The sequence below is a fragment of the Corticium candelabrum genome, chromosome 9, assembly GCF_963422355.1.
Source record: "Corticium candelabrum chromosome 9, ooCorCand1.1, whole genome shotgun sequence".
Classification (NCBI taxonomy): Eukaryota; Metazoa; Porifera; class Homoscleromorpha; order Homosclerophorida; family Plakinidae; genus Corticium; species Corticium candelabrum.
The window spans coordinates 8,399,684-8,419,360 of NC_085093.1; the positions used below are offsets into that span (position 1 = coordinate 8,399,684).

Genomic DNA, 19,677 nt, shown 5'->3' on the forward strand with positions numbered 1-19,677 from the left:
GCAGGTTAAGTTAACGTTTCTAGTTGGCTTTATATGTGCACAGCACAGTCAACACTACTGTATTTTAGATCACCTCTTGCTCGGATTAGGTGGGGTAGAAAGAATTACGTAGTGCCAGCATACTATATTCTACCAATCATCTACTAGCTACTCCAAAAATTTATGATAAATTTCTTGGACTCAATCGAGTTGACTGCTTGCAGTATCCATCCTCTGTTGTTTTCGTTTTCTTTGACAATGCACTATACTTACTTTTGTACGTCACAGCCATGTTTAATTGAATAAATATCAATGTTTGAAAGCGCGAAGTCGAGTTGGGAGAGCGGTGTTTGATTGTAAGTCAGTTGTTGATTGACTGGACTGTTTGCTCGAAAGATGAATGAACGTTTTAGGATTGTCCACAGCGGCTGCAGCCATGGAGCTAATTGGATATTTCAACCTGTTTCTCTTCCTAATTCCTGTGTTGTATGCGTGGTGGATCATATTTGTGACAAGGCTCAACCTACAACCAAACGAACTAGGCTGCTGTCAGAGTTGACGTCGTGTCTCACGTCGGGCAGCAAACTAGTGCAGACCGTGTGCGCGGATGTACAATTTCTGCGGCGTTTGATGGATGGTCTAATAGGTTAGATATCTAAATACATGTTTTTAGACAAGTTCTTATGTCTGTTTGATGGTTTACGCAAAATTTAACATAACGTTTTTGGTACTGCGTTACATGCATACAATTTATCCTTTGAGAACATGATTCAACAGCTGAAACATTCTCTTCATCATCACTACTAAGACAATGGCAAAGTTTCAAGCAATTTTCAACTCAACCTTATTCCAGATAGAAGCTAGAGAATCGCTTCGTAGCTTTCATTCAATGGAGGTTCACGTATTTAAAATGGAATAGAAATTGCTATTCTAGTACAGGATCCAATGCTATATTATAGATTATGCATGTCTTTGCCTGTTGCCTTTCCAGTCTAAATTGTGTATCTAAATACATATTGTATCAATTTTATCAATTTAAATTACATACAATATCTATACTAGTATTGTTGATGACTCACGTCAGCAGCGAAGTCTTGTCTATGTGCCACAAGCTTGTTTGTGCATACTACGGCAGCAAGATTGGATGCTGAAGCTCATAGATTTTTAGGTAGTATTATTTGAAATACGTGTCTGTTTCTGATCAAATTGACATTTTTCTGGCTAATTTTTTGACAAACAGTGCATAATGATTGGCTGCCTGGCCATTGTCTTTCGTTGTCGCAGCCAGCACATATTGTGTCGCGATTGGTCACTCGCTTACATACCATACATTCCTGAAGCATGACAACCGTATATTGTCATTTTGGGGCATGTATAGATAATCAGCCACAAACATTGATTTGTTGCAAATAGAACCTCATTAGTATACTGCTCCTCACAAGTCCCACTCCTACTACTTGTAGCTTCCAATAATTGTATTTACTTCAGAGGAGTATAAGTAATGATTTTTAGTACTGTAAACCAAGAAATTCCAGTGGTGATTTATTTTGGTACGGCCTATGAAGTACCTAAATTAAATCTATACCTAAATTTTGTGGAATTTGTCAAACCTCTAGTAGCCGACAGCAATGTCTGTGAACATGGTAAGTTATAGCCTCGAACTTCCGGACCAGAGTTCACGCACTTAGTCTGGACCTGAACAACAGGTACTAAAGTGATTTTGAAAATAGCCTTCTAAGCCAATCAGCATCTTAGAACCGGAATGTCGGTTGTAAATTCTGATTGATTTAGCAGTAATTGGTTATGCTAAGTGCACTAACGCTGATTCTAACGTATGAAGTCCTCGTGGGTGCTAAGTGCACGCTAGAGGCGCTGAGTGCACGCCAGAGTCTTGAGTAGAAACTTTGGTGCACGCACGCACGCGTCTTAGTTTTAGTTTCAGCGTCAGTTCTTCGATCTTTTTAAGCTTACAGTGACAGGACGTGCACAGCAGTGTTGCCAGACCATCACAACTGGTCGAGCAGTAGTCTCACTAGTCAAGCGGTTAGACTAGCTAACTTTCTGCCGCTGAATCAAAGAGTTGTCTTTTCATGCCACCCGCCGAAAATTTCTTGGTTTACGGTAGCTTGCAACTAGATTTAATTTGTTATGCATTTGCTCATAAGATTTGCCACATCTCACATTAAAACTCTTTATGTACTCTAGGCTTGCTGTTTGAGGATGATTCTTTGCAACATTTTACTGTTGAAGGTTCAACTAGACTGAAATAGGAATTGACTAGATTGTGACTAACTTGCATTCTTAGCTTTGGCACGCTTGGGAAGACATTGTACATCATTTGGAAATCTTGAATTGGAAATTATGAGGAAATGCTGTGGAGAGGTTTTATTTGGCTACGTACCATTTACTTGTGTGTGTGTGTGTGTGTGTGTGTGTGTGTGAGAGAGAGAGAGAGAGAGAGAGAGAGTGAGTGAGTGAGTGTGTACGCGTGTGTGTGTGTGTGTGTGTGTGTGTGTGTGTGTGTGTGTGTGTGTGTGTGTGCGTGTGCTGTAGCTCAATTGGTTAGAGAGTGCATTTGGAGAATGAAAACATCCGGGACCTTGCAGGGTTGCAGGTTCAAGTCACAGTGATGGCGAGCTATGGCATAATTTCCTTAAGCAAGAAACTTACACACAATTGCTTCTCTCGACTCAGGAGTATAAATGAGTACCGGGTCATTGACTAGGGTGGACATGATCGCTGGCTTGGCTCTGACATCAGCAGCAGACGGGTACGTGTGGGCCTTGGTGTCCAGTCCCAAAGCTGCGCCATAGTCAGTGCCCCTGGATGACTCTGGCCAAGCTCCAGGTGGATTGTAGCGCTGGCCCTAAGCCTCCACGTAGCGCATGGAGGCCCTGTCTCTAGAGGCAGGGGATCTATCTCCGCAATTGACCTTAAGGTTGACGTCATTCACGAATGACGTGGAGAGCTTGACATTTGTTCATTTTGTCCATTTCTGTGCGTGTGCTGTGCATGCATGTGTGCTGTGCATGCATGTGTTGTGAGAGGTGAGTGTCAATACATATTTTAAATATTGTCTATTTGGAACTGTTACATGCTAACCATCTTAATTAAACCTACGGCTATAATGTAATGTTAAATCTTTTGCTGATTACTGCACACTTTATAACTTTAAATAGAATTAAACTTTGACCAACTTAGCTAACGTTTTTTCTTTGTACAGTTTTGCTGTGACTCTTCTACACGTGTTATTTGACACATGCAGTTTCTATAAAAATAGTCATCTCAACTATCTGTGTAAAATTCTTTAAGGGTTTATTCAAAAGTATTGATGATTTCATGAGCGTACAATCCGCATGCTTTTCTGAAGTCTCCCTCCCATCCGCAAAGCGTACACAATATTGTTGGTGCACAATTCAATAGCTTGGCCATGCTCCATCTACTACAGCGTTGACGTGTGGTCTGCAATGCTTCTGCGTTGATAAAGTTCTTTTCCATTTCCAGTTGACCCACTCGAATGACGTCAGCTCGAGGTTTTTGGTCATTCAAGTGGACGAAGATGAAACATTGAGAAAGTCATGGTAAAGACAGCTGGGCTCTTTATGGTCGACTGATTTTGTTCTAGAACCAAACTGGAATAACCTACCACTGTCATACTTTTTGCAAATCTCGGGCATATGGGTGACTAACACGGGAACAATGCATGATGCAATTCTAGTCATGGAAAACAGAGAAATTAGCACAAACCAAATATTTGCTATTGTTCAACATTTTATAAGCATACAGAGGCCATAACTCCCTCCCCCTAGTATGTGCTTTGTACGCTCGTGAAACTGTTGATAGTTTGAAAGAACCTAAGTGTTGAATTTTTATCATTGTAAAATTTTGAAACTTGTTTCTGTAAGAAATAATTTGTATTCTCTTTTCAATATCTAAACTGTTTGAACATGAGTTATTTAAACTGGAGAGACAGTCATCTGTATGCTTGTATGAATTATACTACAAAACTGGTGCGGTCTTGAATTACTGTGATTTGAGAATTTAGACAAACGTTTCAATTACTGCAAATTTCTGCCTTCCAACCAGGAATACAGTTACTGGTACACACAGTGTCATACATGTACATGTGTCACAACAGTGACTTCTTGGGACTCCAAGGATAGGTCTAAATATATGTGAATTTTATTTGTGTGCTTCGTGATTTTTTTACAGAATTTGCAGAAATATAGTGATCACAGAAATAAGCAGGTATAAGGTACTTTTGTTTGTTTATGTTGCACTAATTGCTGCACTTTAGGGTTGAGCTTTGCATGTCTTCAGCTCAACATTGAAGTCAATTGCATTTAGATTGGAAATGTATGGCTTGGCTTGAATTTTTACTGCTGTTATTGTTTGCATCTTGGTGTTCTACAGCATGATTGAAATAGATGCGCTTTAACTGTCATTGATTGAAATTCTTTTGTTCAAGGGTTTAACTGTTATGGTGCATCTTTGATTTTACATGTTAGAAGGTGACTCCCATTATCATTCAGTGGTTGTCTGCATTATGTAATTGAGGCTAATGCATTAGGAGGCCCAGTTTGTATCAGAATGAAGCCAATCAAAGTGCCAGTTTTAAACTTTTTTTTACAGTTTATTTAGGTTTCTGGTAATTTTGGGAACAAGCAAGAAGTACAATATGAACAAGCTTAACGTAAATGGCTAGATATCAGTACTTGTTGTTAAGTTAATAACTTATTGTACTCAATATTAATACTCAATATTAATAGTGAGAGTGATGAAATTTCTCATTGAGCACTGTAGCTGAGTTCAGTCTTACAAGCTGAACCTGTAGTCTATGTGATAATTTCATTGAGGTGATCACAAATGCAAATGGTGACATGTTTAGATTGAGTTGTTTCAAATGTACCTTGACAGAAAGTGTAGCTTGTTGCATGATCTGGTATGCTTTTATCTTGGTTCAACAACTTGGTGAATGGAAACATGACTTATATTGCATGGATGTCTTAAGTAACGTCTGCAACAGTATCGGTCAAACAGCATTGCATAAACTGGTATTCTGATGGCTCTGGACTGGATTCATTGGGATATTGAATGATTGAGGAAATTGGGATTTTGAAGCTCAACTCAATGATCTTGCTGAGTTAAGATGCATTATTTAAACATTATTTAAGTCCAAAACACTCTCAAAGCACTGAAACTCAGTGATTTTCTCATGCTTGAGTTAATTAATTTTGAGCTGGTAAGTGCTTGTTTTGCTCAAGGCAGTTTTGCAATTGTGATCAGATTCAAAGCTTTATTGGTAGCATCAAACAGTTATTTGTACTTCTTGCATTCTGATATGTTTATTTGCATGAATTTGAGAACTTTGTTAGTGGATTTAATGTCTTGTGTTGTTCTTGCATCTTTTGCATGTGCATGCAGAATATTTGTGGGTATTGACATTGGAAACTGTCAGTGCTGTCTTGTCTCCGGGATTTTCTGTTTTGCTTATATAGTGACACTCTATACGTGACAATTTAGTACCTAAATTCAGGACTGGACATATTTGGGCAAGCCAGCTTTAAGCATGTCATAAATTTACTGCAAAGTCATTTGTCAGTTTTTGCATATAAATGCAGTAATATGGATGTTTGTCTAGTCAGATATTGTTACAAGACGGTTGTTACAATTAGTATTACAATTACATTTTCAAAATGAATCTACACTCAAACTCCTTATCTGGGCAGCTTAGGACCGGGCACTGTCTTTAACTCAGAATTGTCTGGTTCTCGGAACACTCCACAGTTCTCAAAGCGTGTGTTGTATTTATTGTACCCTTACCTCTATACTGTATCTTGATCCGTATTTAAAACATGCACTGCAGAATGTCATACATACATTACCGGTACATGTTCACTTTATATCTCTGGAAACCGTCACTATACCTAAATCTATAGGCCACGTGGTCCACTCTAGAAACACGTGACACGATTAAGTGTCCAGTAGATGGACGTGCTTGGGTAAGGGAAGTTTGAGTGTACTTTTGAGAGCTAGGATGCTAGTCTGGCATAAAACTCTTACAGAGTTTCTGGCACATCTTAAGCTGTTTGTTTTCTGTTTGTGAGGCTGGGATTACTTTCTTGTAGTGTCAGCCTTTAGTCAGTTTGCAGTATAGCCAAGTTGAGTTCGATCTTATGGCCATTTTTGCAACATTGGGTTATTGCTGTTCTCTGCTTCCTTGTAATGCCCACTGTAGGACTGCCTGAGGACTATCGAGAGAGGTAAGGCCTAATGCACTTCAAAGGATGCGGTTGCTCTCATGATCTAAAACTGCATGCAAACAACCGACTGCCAAGAATTATTCCCACTTCCAGCGTTAGTTGAAACGTGGCCAAGTTTCAACTCAGCATCAAGAGCTTCAGGCTTGTTTATGATGCAACATTCTGTATAGCTAGAATAAGTGATCATTTGTTTTTGTAGGAAACAATACGTTACCTATTTATCTATTTAATCAACTATAGCATTACACGGGAAGTGTCTAGCAAGGAATTGCTGGGGTACACTTTTAGAAAACTGGTACAGACTTGGGCATAATTTGGAGCCACCCCCCATATATCAGCTGAGGCATGGAAATCAACAATTGCAGGTTTATGAATATACCTGCTGACACTCTGATTCTACCTCAAATCATGCTATTTGGGTATTTATATTGTTCTGATTGGACGCTTTGACAACCCGTAGCAACAAACGATTAGAGAATGACCAGACTAACCACCGCCACCATACATTACCATGTCTAAACCGTTCATGTTGTGACGTCACAAGAGCAGACTCACAATATGCAAGTAAACTGAAACGTGTAGTCTCCTCTGACATAAACAAAGTCATTTTATTGGTTAGAAGTTTTTTGACAAACGATTTTTATTGGTAACTTTCAAATTGCTTGACCTGACAGCAAGAAGCAGTCATGTAGGTCACACATGATCACCTCCAATCTCAGACATGTGGATGGCACAATCAGAGCCATTACCTCACCATTATGACTTGTTTTAATTTACTAAAAAGTGCAGCTATTGCTGTAGATGCATGTACTTGCAGTGTCTGAGAAAGTCCAATAATTTTTAAATCTAAGTCATGCGCAGAGTGGCTCCATACTTATGCCCATGTCTGTACATTTTCTGGCTGTAGTACATATTCAGAGAACTGGTACAGCCATGGTTGGACCAGTTGGACCAGTTCTAGTGCCTATGCGGAGTTTAAACATGACTAGGAGCAGATGATGTAGAGTAGTGTGTCCTTTGGGTGCTTTTTTGCATCACTGACCTTGCTTCTCTCTCTTTAACTTAAAGAGAATTACTGTCTGGTCAGTTTGTTTGTTTATATGTTGTTTTTGTGGTTTTGTTTTTTGTTTATCAAAGGCATTTTCAATTGGTCAATATTATTACATTAATTAAATGAACATTTGGCTAGAAAAATGATGAGATTTGTGTTCAGAACATCTTTACCAAAGCACACTGACATTACATTACTGCCAGTGAATTGTAATTTTAGACAGATTAACTTACCATATTATCTCACTTTTGATGGCATATTATTACAAGTGGGGTTTAGCAGAAAGGGTATCTGATGACTCTGTTACAAGAAAGGCATGCTGTTATAAGGCGGGGAGTGCTGTATAAGACAAGTTATTTAACATCAGCATGGCGTGAGCATGGCGTGAGCATGGCTGCCTTGGATGCTCATGTCAATGAGGGGGAGAACACCGTAGACGAGACTCTTTTGAATCACTCAGCGAAGCAAGACAAACATAGACCTCTCAGAAAGAGCGACACATGGAAGACAATGAAGATGAGTATGAAGAAACTCCAGTCTGAGCTACAGTAGCAACTTATACTAATATCATATGCATAGAATAGGCATTGCATAGTTAGGTTGTGGGTGTCTTGGTAGCTGAAACTGTTTTTCACAGTTTATTGTACTGATACTGGTAGTTATGCAGTACAGCAATGGCAATCTGTTGTTTTTGGTGTGCATCTGCTGTTAACCTACATATGTGTGGGACAATCTCTCCTTAAGAGGATGCTGTTAATCTCCGGGGTATAACGGCATTCTGCCGTGTTGTACCAGCATGCCATTGAAAGTGAGGTAGCACGGTATCTATCTGTATATATTATCTTGTCATATTGGATACTTCTTGATTTCATGACTTGTTTTGTGTTTGCCGAAGTTTTTTGTCTTAGGTACATGTAACAAAGTCGGATGTAGGACGATTGATAAATATGGTTACTCATGTTCTACTGTATTTTATTCTCGCTCATTGTAGATTGCCTACTGCATGCATATAGATATGATGTACTGTATAACATTGATACATACTTGATTTAGGTTGTTCAGAAGCAGAACCTAACACTTTGCAGGGGACACATAAATCTTATTGGTCAAATGGTATGTTCCAACACATGTTTGTTGAGTCATATTTCAGGTATCTAAAAATTGGTTTCTTGACGTATCAGTCTAAAGTCTTATACATGTACATTTTCAGCTTCATTCTTGGATTTCATTATCTTTGGACTCAATTCTGCTGATGAACTTTGCCAGGCTGATATCATATTTGTACTTGTAACTGTTTACAAACACCAGCAAACTGTTAGCCACATTTCTCTCCGAGCATCTGCCTCACTGTGCCACCACGTGTGTCTATCCATCTGTTCAACACGTGTTTTTGAGCTTCAAGTCAATTTGCTTGGTACGTTTGTGTTAGCTTGTGCAATATACTATTAACTAAATTTAGTAATTAAGTTAATAACTCCAAACTGATGCTGATCCCCAATGTAAACAGTGACAGATATGGCATCATTATCATAGTTTACCATGAATAGTTAGAACTTGACAAGGGTTGTTAAATGGAACACCTTGGCTGCATAGTGTTGAGGTACACTTGAAATGTTTATTACATTGTCAAATGCCTTTGTTTTGTATAAATGATATGAAATGTAAATAATATTTCACATAATAATAATAATAATAATAATAATAATAATAATAATAAGCCGTGGCTTAGTGGTTAGTGACAATGGCTACCACTCCATGGTTTGGTGGATCAAACTCAAGTGACGACAGTAAATTATGAAACTTGTCTGTCTTTCTTTCTCATGTTTCTCTAGCTTTATCCATGAGACTATGACTCGTTTCAGTCGTTGGGGAGTTTCTGTGGTCTGGCGAATGGTCCGTTGATGATGACGTTCAGTGCTTTCCTGGTGGTCATTTATATCCACTAGGCATGTTGTCCGATTTTTGTGGTCACCGTAATGTCTGCAATTTATATCAAATTGACTAGTCATTGATGGCCGTGTGGACTACACAAAAACATGTACCCTGCTGGGCTCACCTGCCGGGTTGGTGGGCGCCTAGATGGGGTAAAGACCCCACTTGCCCATTACGGAGGGGCATAACGACACATAATAACTTCCCGCACGTGCAGTGTAGTCCTGGAAACAGTCGACCACATTGTGGCAGGCTGTAGTGCTTTGGCACCGATGGACTACACTGATCGACACAATCAGGTGGCCTCCATCATTCACTGGGATGTTTGTCGCCATTTTGGGGTTCCAGTGGAGAGCAGATGGTACCGGCATCATCCTGATAGGCTTGTGGAGACGGATGATATTACTGTGATGTGAGATACCACCATCTCCACTGCCAGGAAATTCAAAGCCAACCGTCCAGACATCTGTCTCAGAAATAACAAGACAAACACTTGTCTTCTTATTGATATCAGCTGTCCTGCTGATGGCAACATTGGCAAGAAACATGCTGAGAAGTTGGCGAAGTACAGCGACTTGCGAGTGGAGATAAGCCACATGTGGCATTGTCGAACACTGGTGGTTCTGGTGGTCTTGGGAGCTTTGGGCACAGTGCACGCAGGTATTGCACGGCGGCTGGACATTATTCCAGGTCATCATAACCTGCAGCACTTACAGAAAACAGTGCTTCTGGGATCTACTCGGATCCTTCGTAAAGTCATGTCTTCTTTCTAGACAGCCGTGATGGTCTAAGTACTTCTGAAGCAGGGTTTGCTTCTGGTACTTGTAATAGACTTTACAAACCAGACTGATCTGGTTGAGCACGACACATATAATAATGGTAATCCTACGTAAAGTCATGTCTTCTGTCTAGACAGCCATGATGGTCTAAGCACCTCTGAGGCAGGGTTTGCCTCCGGTGCTTACAAGATCGACCTTATGAACCAGACTGATCTGGTTGAGCACTACACATAATAATAATAAAGTCACCGCCGTGGCTTAGTGGTTAGCGACAATGGCTACCACTCCATGGTTTGGGGGTTCAAACCCCAGTGACGATAGTAAATTATGAAACTTGTCTGTCTTTCTCTCTCATGTTTCCCTAGCTTTATTCATGAGACTATGACTCATTTCAGTCGTTGGGGAGTTTCTGTGGTCTGGCAAACGGTCCGTTGACGATGACGTTCAGTGCTTTCCTGGTGGTCGTTGATATCCACTAGGCGTGCTGTCCACGAGTTTGCGGTCACCATAATGCCTGCAATCTATATGGAATTGGCTAGTCATTGATCGCCGTATGGACTGCACGGAAACATGTACCCCGCTGGGCTCACCTGCCGGGTTGGTGGGCGCCCAGATGGGGGTAAAGACCCCACTTGCCATTATGGAGGGGCATAGCGACACACAATAATAATAATGAAACTTGTAATGTATTTCAATATATTATACTACGTACATAGAACAACTATATCAACAGCTAGATTCTGTAGTCCAACCAAACTGAAATGTCAGTTATTTGCTACAACTCTAATAATAATTAAAGCATTGTAATACATTGCAATACCAACATTGATACAAGTCAAACTGCTCTGAAATATGTTTACAAGCTCCCTAAGTAGGTCCCAGGCTATTGGGTAAATTTCAATTGGTGCCTTTGTTCACAAACTACTACAAAATTGTGTGCAAATGCCTTTACGGTCATGTCAAAACTTTTCTGGTTGATATGATAGCACTTTGTATGTAGTATGTCTAATATCAAAAGAAATGTGCTTGCAGGGCTCATTCAAGTTTTATTGGAGACAAAGGAGTTTATCGATATTTTGTTGAAGTTGTGTCTATCAGGTATTGAATGTCATAATTATTTAGGAATGTTGTTTGTATTGGATTTTAATTGTGACCGCTTGTCTTTTCATGTAATAGCTTGTAATGAAACTCTTCTTCGAGGATTCCGTCGGGTACGTTGGATTGATTTAATTGATCGAGTACATAGGGAAGAGTAATCAGTTGTTGGTGCTCTTTGAAAGATGCTTGCATGTGATTACGATATTTTGCGTATTGGAGCTATTCAGTGCTGCATAAAATTACTGTCTGCTGACAGCCAGTTTGCTGAAAAGCTGTTGCAGTCTGATATTTCAGGTGATACTTATTTTAGTGTTAACAGTCATGTTAACTGATTAATAATTTGCATGCGTTATAGAGTTTCTCAGTGAACTGCTAAAGACAACCAATGAAAGTGTGCTACGGTTGGAACATACTATTCTGTTTGCTGTACGTATAGTACAATTTGTGACTATGTTTGTCTCGTCAGGTGTGCTTTGCAATGTCTTTATCTCATTGCAGACCACCAGCTTTACTACTCCGGTTGTCACTCAATCTATGGTACACCATCGGTGTCTTGTGTCTGCATACATTGATTAAGGATGCTTCATGTCTTGTTTTAGGAATTGAAGCGATCATTACTGTGCTCACTGTGACATCTAAGAGCAACAATTCAACAAGACTTTCTTGCTGTGGGTGAGTATGTGTGTTTCTTAGGTTGCATCTTGCATTTGCGGTTACTACTATAACTTGTTTAGACTACAACTGCTAGAAAGACTCCTTTCAAGGTACGTACCTGTTATTTGTGTTTCAGTTGTTTGGTGGTACTTGTGTTAGGGTTGATATTATTGTGGTGTGTTGAGACTCAGAGTCTTCTTAGGCATTTTTTGCGTTAGCACCACCATGAAATTGACTAGCACAAAGTTGATCACTACTCCATCAATTGGGCCAAATTGTTCTTCAAACTTTTCTAGTTTAGGTCTTTCTATTAACACTGAAACGATTGGAGCAAACGTTAGGGTACCTCTGGTACTGGTAATAATGGCTTAAACCTACTTTCTAGAACGCTTTGACGTAAGTTGTATTTAGGTAACTCAACAGAATGTGACATGACAGCATTAGTCAATGCAGCTAGTTTTAATCGTGTGGAAGGGTTGCTTTACCAGAAGAAACTGGGAAAGCTTTTGGTGTTACTTAGGGTACGGTTAGGGTTAGGGTTAGGGTGCAACCGTTTAATTTCATGAGTTATAGGCAGCCTGCTAGCTTGCAGTTATTCAATTCAATGACTTTGAGCTTCAAGTGCATGGACGCCATTACTTCATTTCTGTCGTCAAAGGATGAGACTGTGCAAACATTAGCATGGACAACACTGGCATCATTTTTACGGTACATGTATACCAGTCTATCAATGAACGTTGCTGTATTATCTCGACTCTTCTCTATTGCAATAGGCAGCAGCATATACCTCACGTGGTGGACATGTATGGAAACATTTCAAAAGCCCTTGCAGTATGCAGAGAATGTACAGGTGATGACATCGCAGCTGTAGTGCCAAGCAGTGAAGAGTTATTAGGAGCTATTCTTGAGTCTATGGACAAAGCCTGCCAGTAAGAACAAACTCTCTAGTGCTTATAGTTTCAACTATGAGCTGTTCTTGCAGGCTTGGAACATTAGATATCAGTACTGTAATATCACAAACAACTGACACATTCAACCCATGCTCTGTTAACAGCATTCCTGACAATAGTTTAGTTGAGAACGAAAGGGCAAATCTTGTACAGCAACATTTTCGCCAGCAGCTTGTGGAGTTATGTGACTCTTCGTGTATTCCTTATGCTATGGTGTGTCCGTTTCTGATATGTAACAAATATGAGGAATGGGAAGAAGTTTCTTGTAGATGTTGATGAGAGACATAGAAGGCCACGAGGACTTTCATGAGATTTTCTACCGCCTTTTGATGAAACTAGTTACTTTGGATGAGGAGATAGGAGAAGCATTGGCTATCAAATGGGGTTGCAATGTGTATCTCTGCTAATGGCTCGTCTTTGTTGTAACATTTTATTGTTTCGCTTCTTGATAGCTGACGTTGGGATACTAAGGTTTGCCGTTAACGCTAAAGTGAAACTCAGTACGGCTGTCAGGTATGGCAGTTGCTGCAAACGCTGGAAGCTTTTGTGGATATACTTTCTGCTTGTAGAAAGTCATCTACCCTGTGCATTGCTGTTGACGATCTTTTGTCTGAGATGTGCTACCGATTGCTCCGCCAGATGCGCCTTGGTTGTTCAGACGAGACCGAGCATGTCCGATTGGTTCTGACGGATAGTCTGCCAAGGATTACTGGTTAGTGTTCTCCTCTCGTTGAGACGTAATGGCGTATATCGTCCTTTTTCTGCTCATACACTTCTTGTCCCCAGGCACCATTTCAGAGTGTCTTTCCTTGCTCTACCAAAACTATTCGCCTTGCTCAACTACTTCTTGTCATCAAACTGCTCTCTTAGCACTACTGACTGTATCAGCGATGTGCAATCATAGGTAAGCATGCAACTATTAATTTTATCTATTACTGTATGTTTGATTTTTGTTTCGTTCTTGTAGGCTTGTTTCGGCCGTTCTGCTTCTTTCTGCTTTGTCCAGCTTTGTAGAAGTTGTAGGAGACATATGCTTATTACCCAATCTCGTTAGCAAGTTTGTCACGTATCTTTTTGCGGTACCGTACCTCCTATCTGCTTAAATGCAGTATAGTTGCCACAGTCACGCGCTTTTATAGGACAGCATGACACAGCTGTGCGGAAGCAAGATTCAAACGAACTACCGGAATGTTGAAGGTAAATTATTATGAAACGAAGTGCAAGACTATAGATTTGACCAGATTTGTTCACCAGAGCTGCTTTGTCGAAGTCTCCAACGATCCAAAGACTCCAACACAGACACGGTGCATTTGACTTTTTTACATCCTACTGTGCTGCAGTGGATAATGATGTCGTCTCTTCGATCGAGTAAATACGGAATGAAGATGGTTGGATAATGAGAGAGAAGACTGAGACTGCTGTTATTTCTATAACGCTATTTTTTGCAGTTGCTGCGTTTCTTATCCATGTATGAAGACGTCAACACTTGCTTAGACGATATAGGGATCGATAAAGAAACTTGTGTCGCTTGCTTGACGGTGTGCCATATAGTTTTATCGTGATTTCTGTGTTTGAGGGAGATTGTTTTGTTGTAGGAAAATGCACTGACAGAGGACTGTGTAGACGTTACGTATACATTTCAGTTGGTGAAAAGTCTTCATGGAATCGTACGAAGGCAATTGCTGTGTCTGACATCCTAAGATTTAGAGTAAATGCTTCTACAGGTTATGTCTGATATTCCTGCTTTTAATTCTGCTAAAGACATATTGGAAAGGACTAGTTTTCGGTGCATACATCTACTTGTCGGCAAGCTTCTATCGAATCATAGATTGTCTCCTCTTCCCGGTAATGTTCAATGATTTTGACATCAATTCCGCTTTTCAAAGACCTGGCGTTACTATAGATGCCACTGTTGAAGCTGTGTTGATTTTGTTGACGAGACAGGCGATGTCGGAGGCACAGGTTTCCTTTGCTGGAGAAGCAACCGAATTGAAGTACATCTGCCAAGGTTCTGGGTACAATTACATGAAGGGTATAGATTGTAATAGCAATTTCTTTCATTCTCTAGTGATGTCAGTTCTTGAAAGGTTCGTTTACTGTAGGCTCCTGAGTTTACCTGACATCTAAAACTGTCCGTTTTACAACTAGAAGCTTGTCACGGGATACTCCAGCACATGACGTATTGCTTGCCGCCCTCAACTACTTGCACGTTGCTACTTCAAAATCAACGAAATGCAACCACCAAGGTAGACATGCACGGTCACTTTTTCTGATTGTATTACAGTCCAATTAACGACTTCTGTGCAGTCTTATCGGTCTTGTTATCAAATGCTGACTTTGTGCAGTCCCTTCAGTATTTGTTGAATACTACGGTACCTCCTGAAGATGATGAATGCTAGTTCATCTACTATGATGTATTGCAATCTACAGGTTGTTCGAGCAAAATGCGTAGCTGCTGCTTTGTACCTGACTGGACGGCTGGTGGAGTCTGCTCACGATTTTAATATTCCCGTAATATCTCACGGTAAATGGCTTGCTATTTGAACAGTGCTTAGTTGTTTTTAATAGTGTCAAAATCGGCTCCATCTGGTTGCTGATTACTTACTGTTTTTGGCTGATCCACAAACAGGATCGATCACTGCCTGTACCGCAAGTTTTGTCATTTCCAATGGCATTAGTTTAATTAATTAAATTTCTTATAGCAGGTGCACTGTTTCTGTGGTCAGCGATGTTGAAGTATGAGTTGTTTGTTCAATTGGCATACAATAAAGACGCACTAAGAGATGCAGAAACGTCAATGCTGAACGTCAGAGAAAACGTTTTGCGACGTCTCGTTATTCTTCTCCAGAACCACGTACTTCAAGTATTCTTCTGTTATTATTCTGCACTCTGGCTGTCTCTCATCAACTGTGCTACAAAAACATTTTTATTGTGACATTTAGGGAGATACGTTAGCAGCCAATTCTGCGGTTAGGTGCTTTGGGGAGCTGTTAACGTATACGCACAGATATTCGCCAATGATCAGTAAACCTGACTTGTTTGTTTTTTCCTCAATTATTAAAATTTCTGTCTCTTTTAGCTTTGAAGTTAATAAAGCAACCATGGAATATATTGTGTGTTAAATCTTGCTTGCTACATTCCTCAGTGTATTCGGTCAGCACAGTCGTCTTTGTGTGTTTGGTATTCAAGAACACTTGTTCTCTACTGTTTATGGCTAATGGGATTGTTTCTGACGTATAGCTGATTAAGTATTCTGATGCACATCCTAGGCATCACCATTGGCCATATTATGAAGTTGTATCTACTCTAACTGATTGCTTTATCCACTTCCCATCACTGGAATGTACTAAGTCGCAGCTACTATGGGCATTTATTCAACTACTACAACAGGTGTACCAAATTCTTGGGTGGTGTGGTGTTGTTGCCGTGCCATGCTGCTGGCGGCGGCGGCGGTGGTGATGGTGTGTGTGTGTGTGTGTGTGTGTGTGTGTGTGTGTGTGTGTGTGTGTGTGTGTGTGTGTGTGTGTGTGTTACAATTTAATTCAATCTGATTCATCACAGTTTATGCACTAGATTATTGAGAAAGGCATTACCAGTACTGATCACATGGCAAGGGAGAAATGTGCTATTGTTGTAAACCTGTTGCAGCACATACGGAAATCACTAAATGTGTCCACTGCCCAAAAACAATGCTGCCCCCAGTCAGAATTTATGTATCCTGATAAACAAATGGTTTTTCAATTCTTGTACATATGTAAGGTACTTTTCTTAACATATCACCAGATTCATTGATGGTGTATTGGTGGATGATCAAGTCTGCTCTGATGCAAGTTCATCAGCAATATGTCTCCAACATGACACCAGTATTCTTCAAACAGTTATTGAAGGTCTACTAAAGTAGTTAAGCAACTAGATGACATGCCATGCACTTTCAGTTTAACCTATAACTGTACTGTTTGTTAATTAATCAACAAAGAAACTAACAATAGCACATTTACAGAAACTGTCTGCAAGAACTTGGTTTGTCTGTGCATCTATTAAACCTATTTGAAGTTCAATCTAGAGCTGAAGCTTCTTCTGATATAGTATAGTTCAGCATCGTGTCATGACCTTTAAATTTAAAATGTCCTCTGAACTTTTTACCTTCTAGAAAGAGGGGGTACCAAAGAACGTCGTCAGGCCACATCTCATCAAATGGAATACAGTCTTCATGAAACCATTGAGGTCTCATTTCTACATGTTAATTGTGGAGTTAGATAATTGCCTTGGATTATGCATCGGTGAATACAGTGTATCTGACGTACCTTCTGATTCTTGTGGAAGTCCTTCGTACTGCTGAGATTTGAAAACGTGAACCTCCAACAATTCAGGCTCACCATCAAATTCGAACGTCAAAACTCCAACTCGATCCAGCGACGAAACAGTCACGTTTGCTTCTTCTAGCAGTTCTCTAGTGAAGTATTTTGATATAGCAACGGTTAGCACCTAGGACGTTGTCAATTCAACTTTCTACCAGAACCTCTTGGCAGCGTCTTCTACTGTTTCGTCAGATCGGACCTTTCCTCCAAATCCGTTCCATCGCCCTACACCAAAACCCCTCTTTTTCATCCCAAGAAGGATGTGAGGCTTGTTGTAAATTAGAACGAGCGTCAACAGCTTTGCCTGCGACATGCTTCATCCGATCGCAATTAGCCTCGTACCAGACCCTCTCGCGCCGTCGTGCCCGGTTCCTTACGCAATCGGTTAGATCAGAGGAGTAGAAACTAGCGTGCGTTAAAGGCACGCCTATGTTCTCTAGACCTTTTTCTGTGCTGCTCTGTAATAATAATAATGTCTGGATGTACTCTAAACGATGGCTGGTAAGAGCTGCTTTGTGAAATGATGTTTACATACTACGCTGTCTGTTGTCTAAAATGTTCCGTCTTTCGGTGGTTCCAGGACCTTTTTTCTCTATTGTCTGTGTGAGACAAGACGAGTTATAGAAAAAAATAAAAAACATTTTGAGAAAATGATGGGTGTGTAGGGATGGGTATGTACTTAATCATGCTCATCTCTTACATCACAATCCAGTACTGTGAGTGTCACATACGACTGCTGCGTTTTAATCTTGACTTTAGCCTGAATTTTTAGCGTGTGTTGTACGATAATTTCCTTTGCACTAATCTTGGTGTCCCACGTTTTCGCGGAGGTCTAACTAAGCTGTTGTGAGCGAACTAAATCTACTTATCTAGGAAGCCTACAACAACGCCTTGCTCCGTCAATCGTGGTGTAATTCGCATACTCTGTAAACTGCGCGTCCTGCGTGAATAATACCATGCAACAGTTCATCATGCGTCGTAGCGGGTTTTTAGCTAATCAAGAGCTCGAATTTCACTACTTCGCCTTCCCACCTTTCTTGAATTAATCATTTATTGTTCAGCTGAAACGTGAGTGAGCATCATAGAAAGACGTCATGAAAGAAATGTGCGACTAAAATAATTATTTCTATATTTGGTACTTCTAATTAAAACAGAACATCGGATATTTGAATGTCAGATAATCGAGTGCCCGAATCTGATAACTGAACGCCTAATTCGGATAATTGCTTGCCTGAATCGGTTAACTGAACGCCGAGTTCGGATATTTGAACGCAAAATACTATAGTTGTCTTCAATTCTTCGTTCACGCTTCAATCGTCTCACTCGTTTACTGAGATAGTCGCGTAACAATGATCGCATAGTCACGTGACAATGGTTGCGTAGCAATAATTTCTATCAAAGTAACGCGCGGAAACTCAAAAAACAGACTTCTCTCTTCTTTTAGCTTTTCTTTTTCATTCCGTTTGTCACAAATCAGTCTCCTTTTCTCTTTAGTCGCGTAAGGGAGCAAAATCGAGAGTCGTTTGACTCTTTTCGCCAAGAAATTACAATTGAGTCGACCCCTCAAAAGAGGTTCCATGCTTCAATTTTTAGCGCATATGTTACGGAGTCAAAATTGCATTCATCTGGCATCGTCGCTTTGTTGATTTGTCTTTCTGTTTTGCCGTAAATCCATATGACAAGTGCTGACGTACGCATATAAATATATAAATATACTAGTAAATGCTCGGTTAGCATTGTGTTTGGCGAGCAATGGGGTTCTGTCTTTACCTATTCGCGTAACAATGGTTGCGTTACGTAGCAATAGCTTCTGTCAAGCAAACGCGGGAACTCAGGAAACAGACTTTCAGTTGCTCTTCTAAAGTATTTTGCGTTCAATTATCCGATTCAAGCGTTAATTATCCGTTGCTTACGGCTGTTGTGCAACTAAATAACTTACATAGTCTGCGGTTGGGCAGCTGCTCAAATATCATCATTCATCAGCTGTATAGACGCAATAATTTGTAATTAATCTTGACTTTAGCGTGAATTTTTAGCGTGTATTGTAGGATAATTCCTTTTGCACTAATATTGGTGTCCCACATTTCCACGGAGGTCTAACTAAGCTGTTGTGAGCGAACTAAATCTACATATCTAGGAAGCCTACAACAACGCCTTGCTCCGTCAATCGTGGTGTAATCCGCATACTTTGTAAATCGCGCGTCTTGCGTGATACCATTCATGCAACAGTCCATGCGTCGCAGCTGGTTTTTAGCTAATCAAGAGCTCGAATTTCCCTACTTCGTCTTCCCACCTTTCTTGAATCAATCATTTATTGTTCAGCTGAAACGTCAGTGAGCATCCTAGAAAGACGTCATGAAAGAAATATACGACTAAAATAATTATTTATATATTTGGTACTTCTAGTTAGGACAGAGCATCGTGTAATTGAATGCCCAAATCGGATAACTGAACGCCCAATTCGGATAATTGATTGCCTGAATCGGGTAACTGAACGCTGAGTTCAGATAATTGAACGCAAAACACTCTAGTTGTCTTCATTCTTCGTTCACGCTTCAGTCGTCTCACTCGTTTACTGAGATAGTGGCGTAACAATGATCGCATAGTCACGTG

General features: G+C 40.2%; 3 protein-coding genes across 7 annotated transcripts in view; 2 read left to right on the top strand and 1 right to left on the bottom strand.

The window, feature by feature from the left end:
• Positions 1–283: 283 nt before the first annotated feature.
• Positions 284–16,699, top strand: LOC134184092 (meiosis inhibitor protein 1-like). Of its 5 annotated transcripts, none has more exons than XM_062651701.1 (38): positions 284–335; positions 393–625; positions 2,185–2,229; positions 2,285–2,361; positions 8,347–8,443; positions 8,504–8,707; positions 11,037–11,102; positions 11,181–11,215; positions 11,285–11,396; positions 11,458–11,503; positions 11,569–11,639; positions 11,702–11,774; positions 11,837–11,866; positions 12,330–12,464; positions 12,530–12,685; positions 12,739–12,919; positions 12,976–13,090; positions 13,159–13,219; positions 13,276–13,418; positions 13,493–13,610; positions 13,674–13,785; positions 13,846–13,903; positions 13,961–14,094; positions 14,155–14,244; positions 14,302–14,373; positions 14,431–14,551; positions 14,610–14,714; positions 14,775–14,793; positions 14,855–14,952; positions 15,014–15,078; positions 15,137–15,217; positions 15,275–15,350; positions 15,409–15,569; positions 15,649–15,730; positions 15,786–15,886; positions 15,947–16,096; positions 16,280–16,419; positions 16,490–16,699. In XM_062651701.1, exons 2-38 carry the CDS (start codon positions 610–612, stop codon positions 16,605–16,607), a joined length of 3,564 nt encoding a protein of 1,187 aa, XP_062507685.1. In that variant the 5' UTR covers positions 284–335; positions 393–609; the 3' UTR covers positions 16,608–16,699. The 5 variants fall into 5 exon arrangements, with proteins under 5 accessions (XP_062507685.1, XP_062507686.1, XP_062507690.1 ...); XM_062651702.1 differs by having other exon boundaries at positions 15,786–15,859; XM_062651703.1 differs by lacking the exons at positions 284–335; positions 393–625; positions 2,185–2,229; positions 2,285–2,361 and adding exons at positions 4,206–4,490; positions 4,550–4,672.
• LOC134184093 (oxidized purine nucleoside triphosphate hydrolase-like) lies at positions 16,600–17,458 on the bottom strand. The gene is made up of 3 exons (XM_062651707.1): positions 17,226–17,458; positions 17,011–17,156; positions 16,600–16,939 (listed from the first exon to the last, which is right to left on the bottom strand). The coding sequence occupies exons 1-3, from the start codon at positions 17,375–17,377 to the stop codon at positions 16,761–16,763; spliced, it is 477 nt and encodes a 158-aa protein (XP_062507691.1). The 5' UTR covers positions 17,378–17,458; the 3' UTR covers positions 16,600–16,760.
• A 2,200-nt stretch (positions 17,459–19,658) lies between these two features.
• LOC134184791 (glutamic acid-rich protein-like) overlaps positions 19,659–19,677 on the top strand; it is a 1,088-nt gene continuing 1,069 nt past the window's right edge. The window contains exon 1 of the mRNA XM_062652536.1: positions 19,659–19,664. Within this exon, the coding sequence (XP_062508520.1) occupies positions 19,659–19,664 (6 nt within the window). The remainder of the gene's footprint in view (positions 19,665–19,677) is intronic.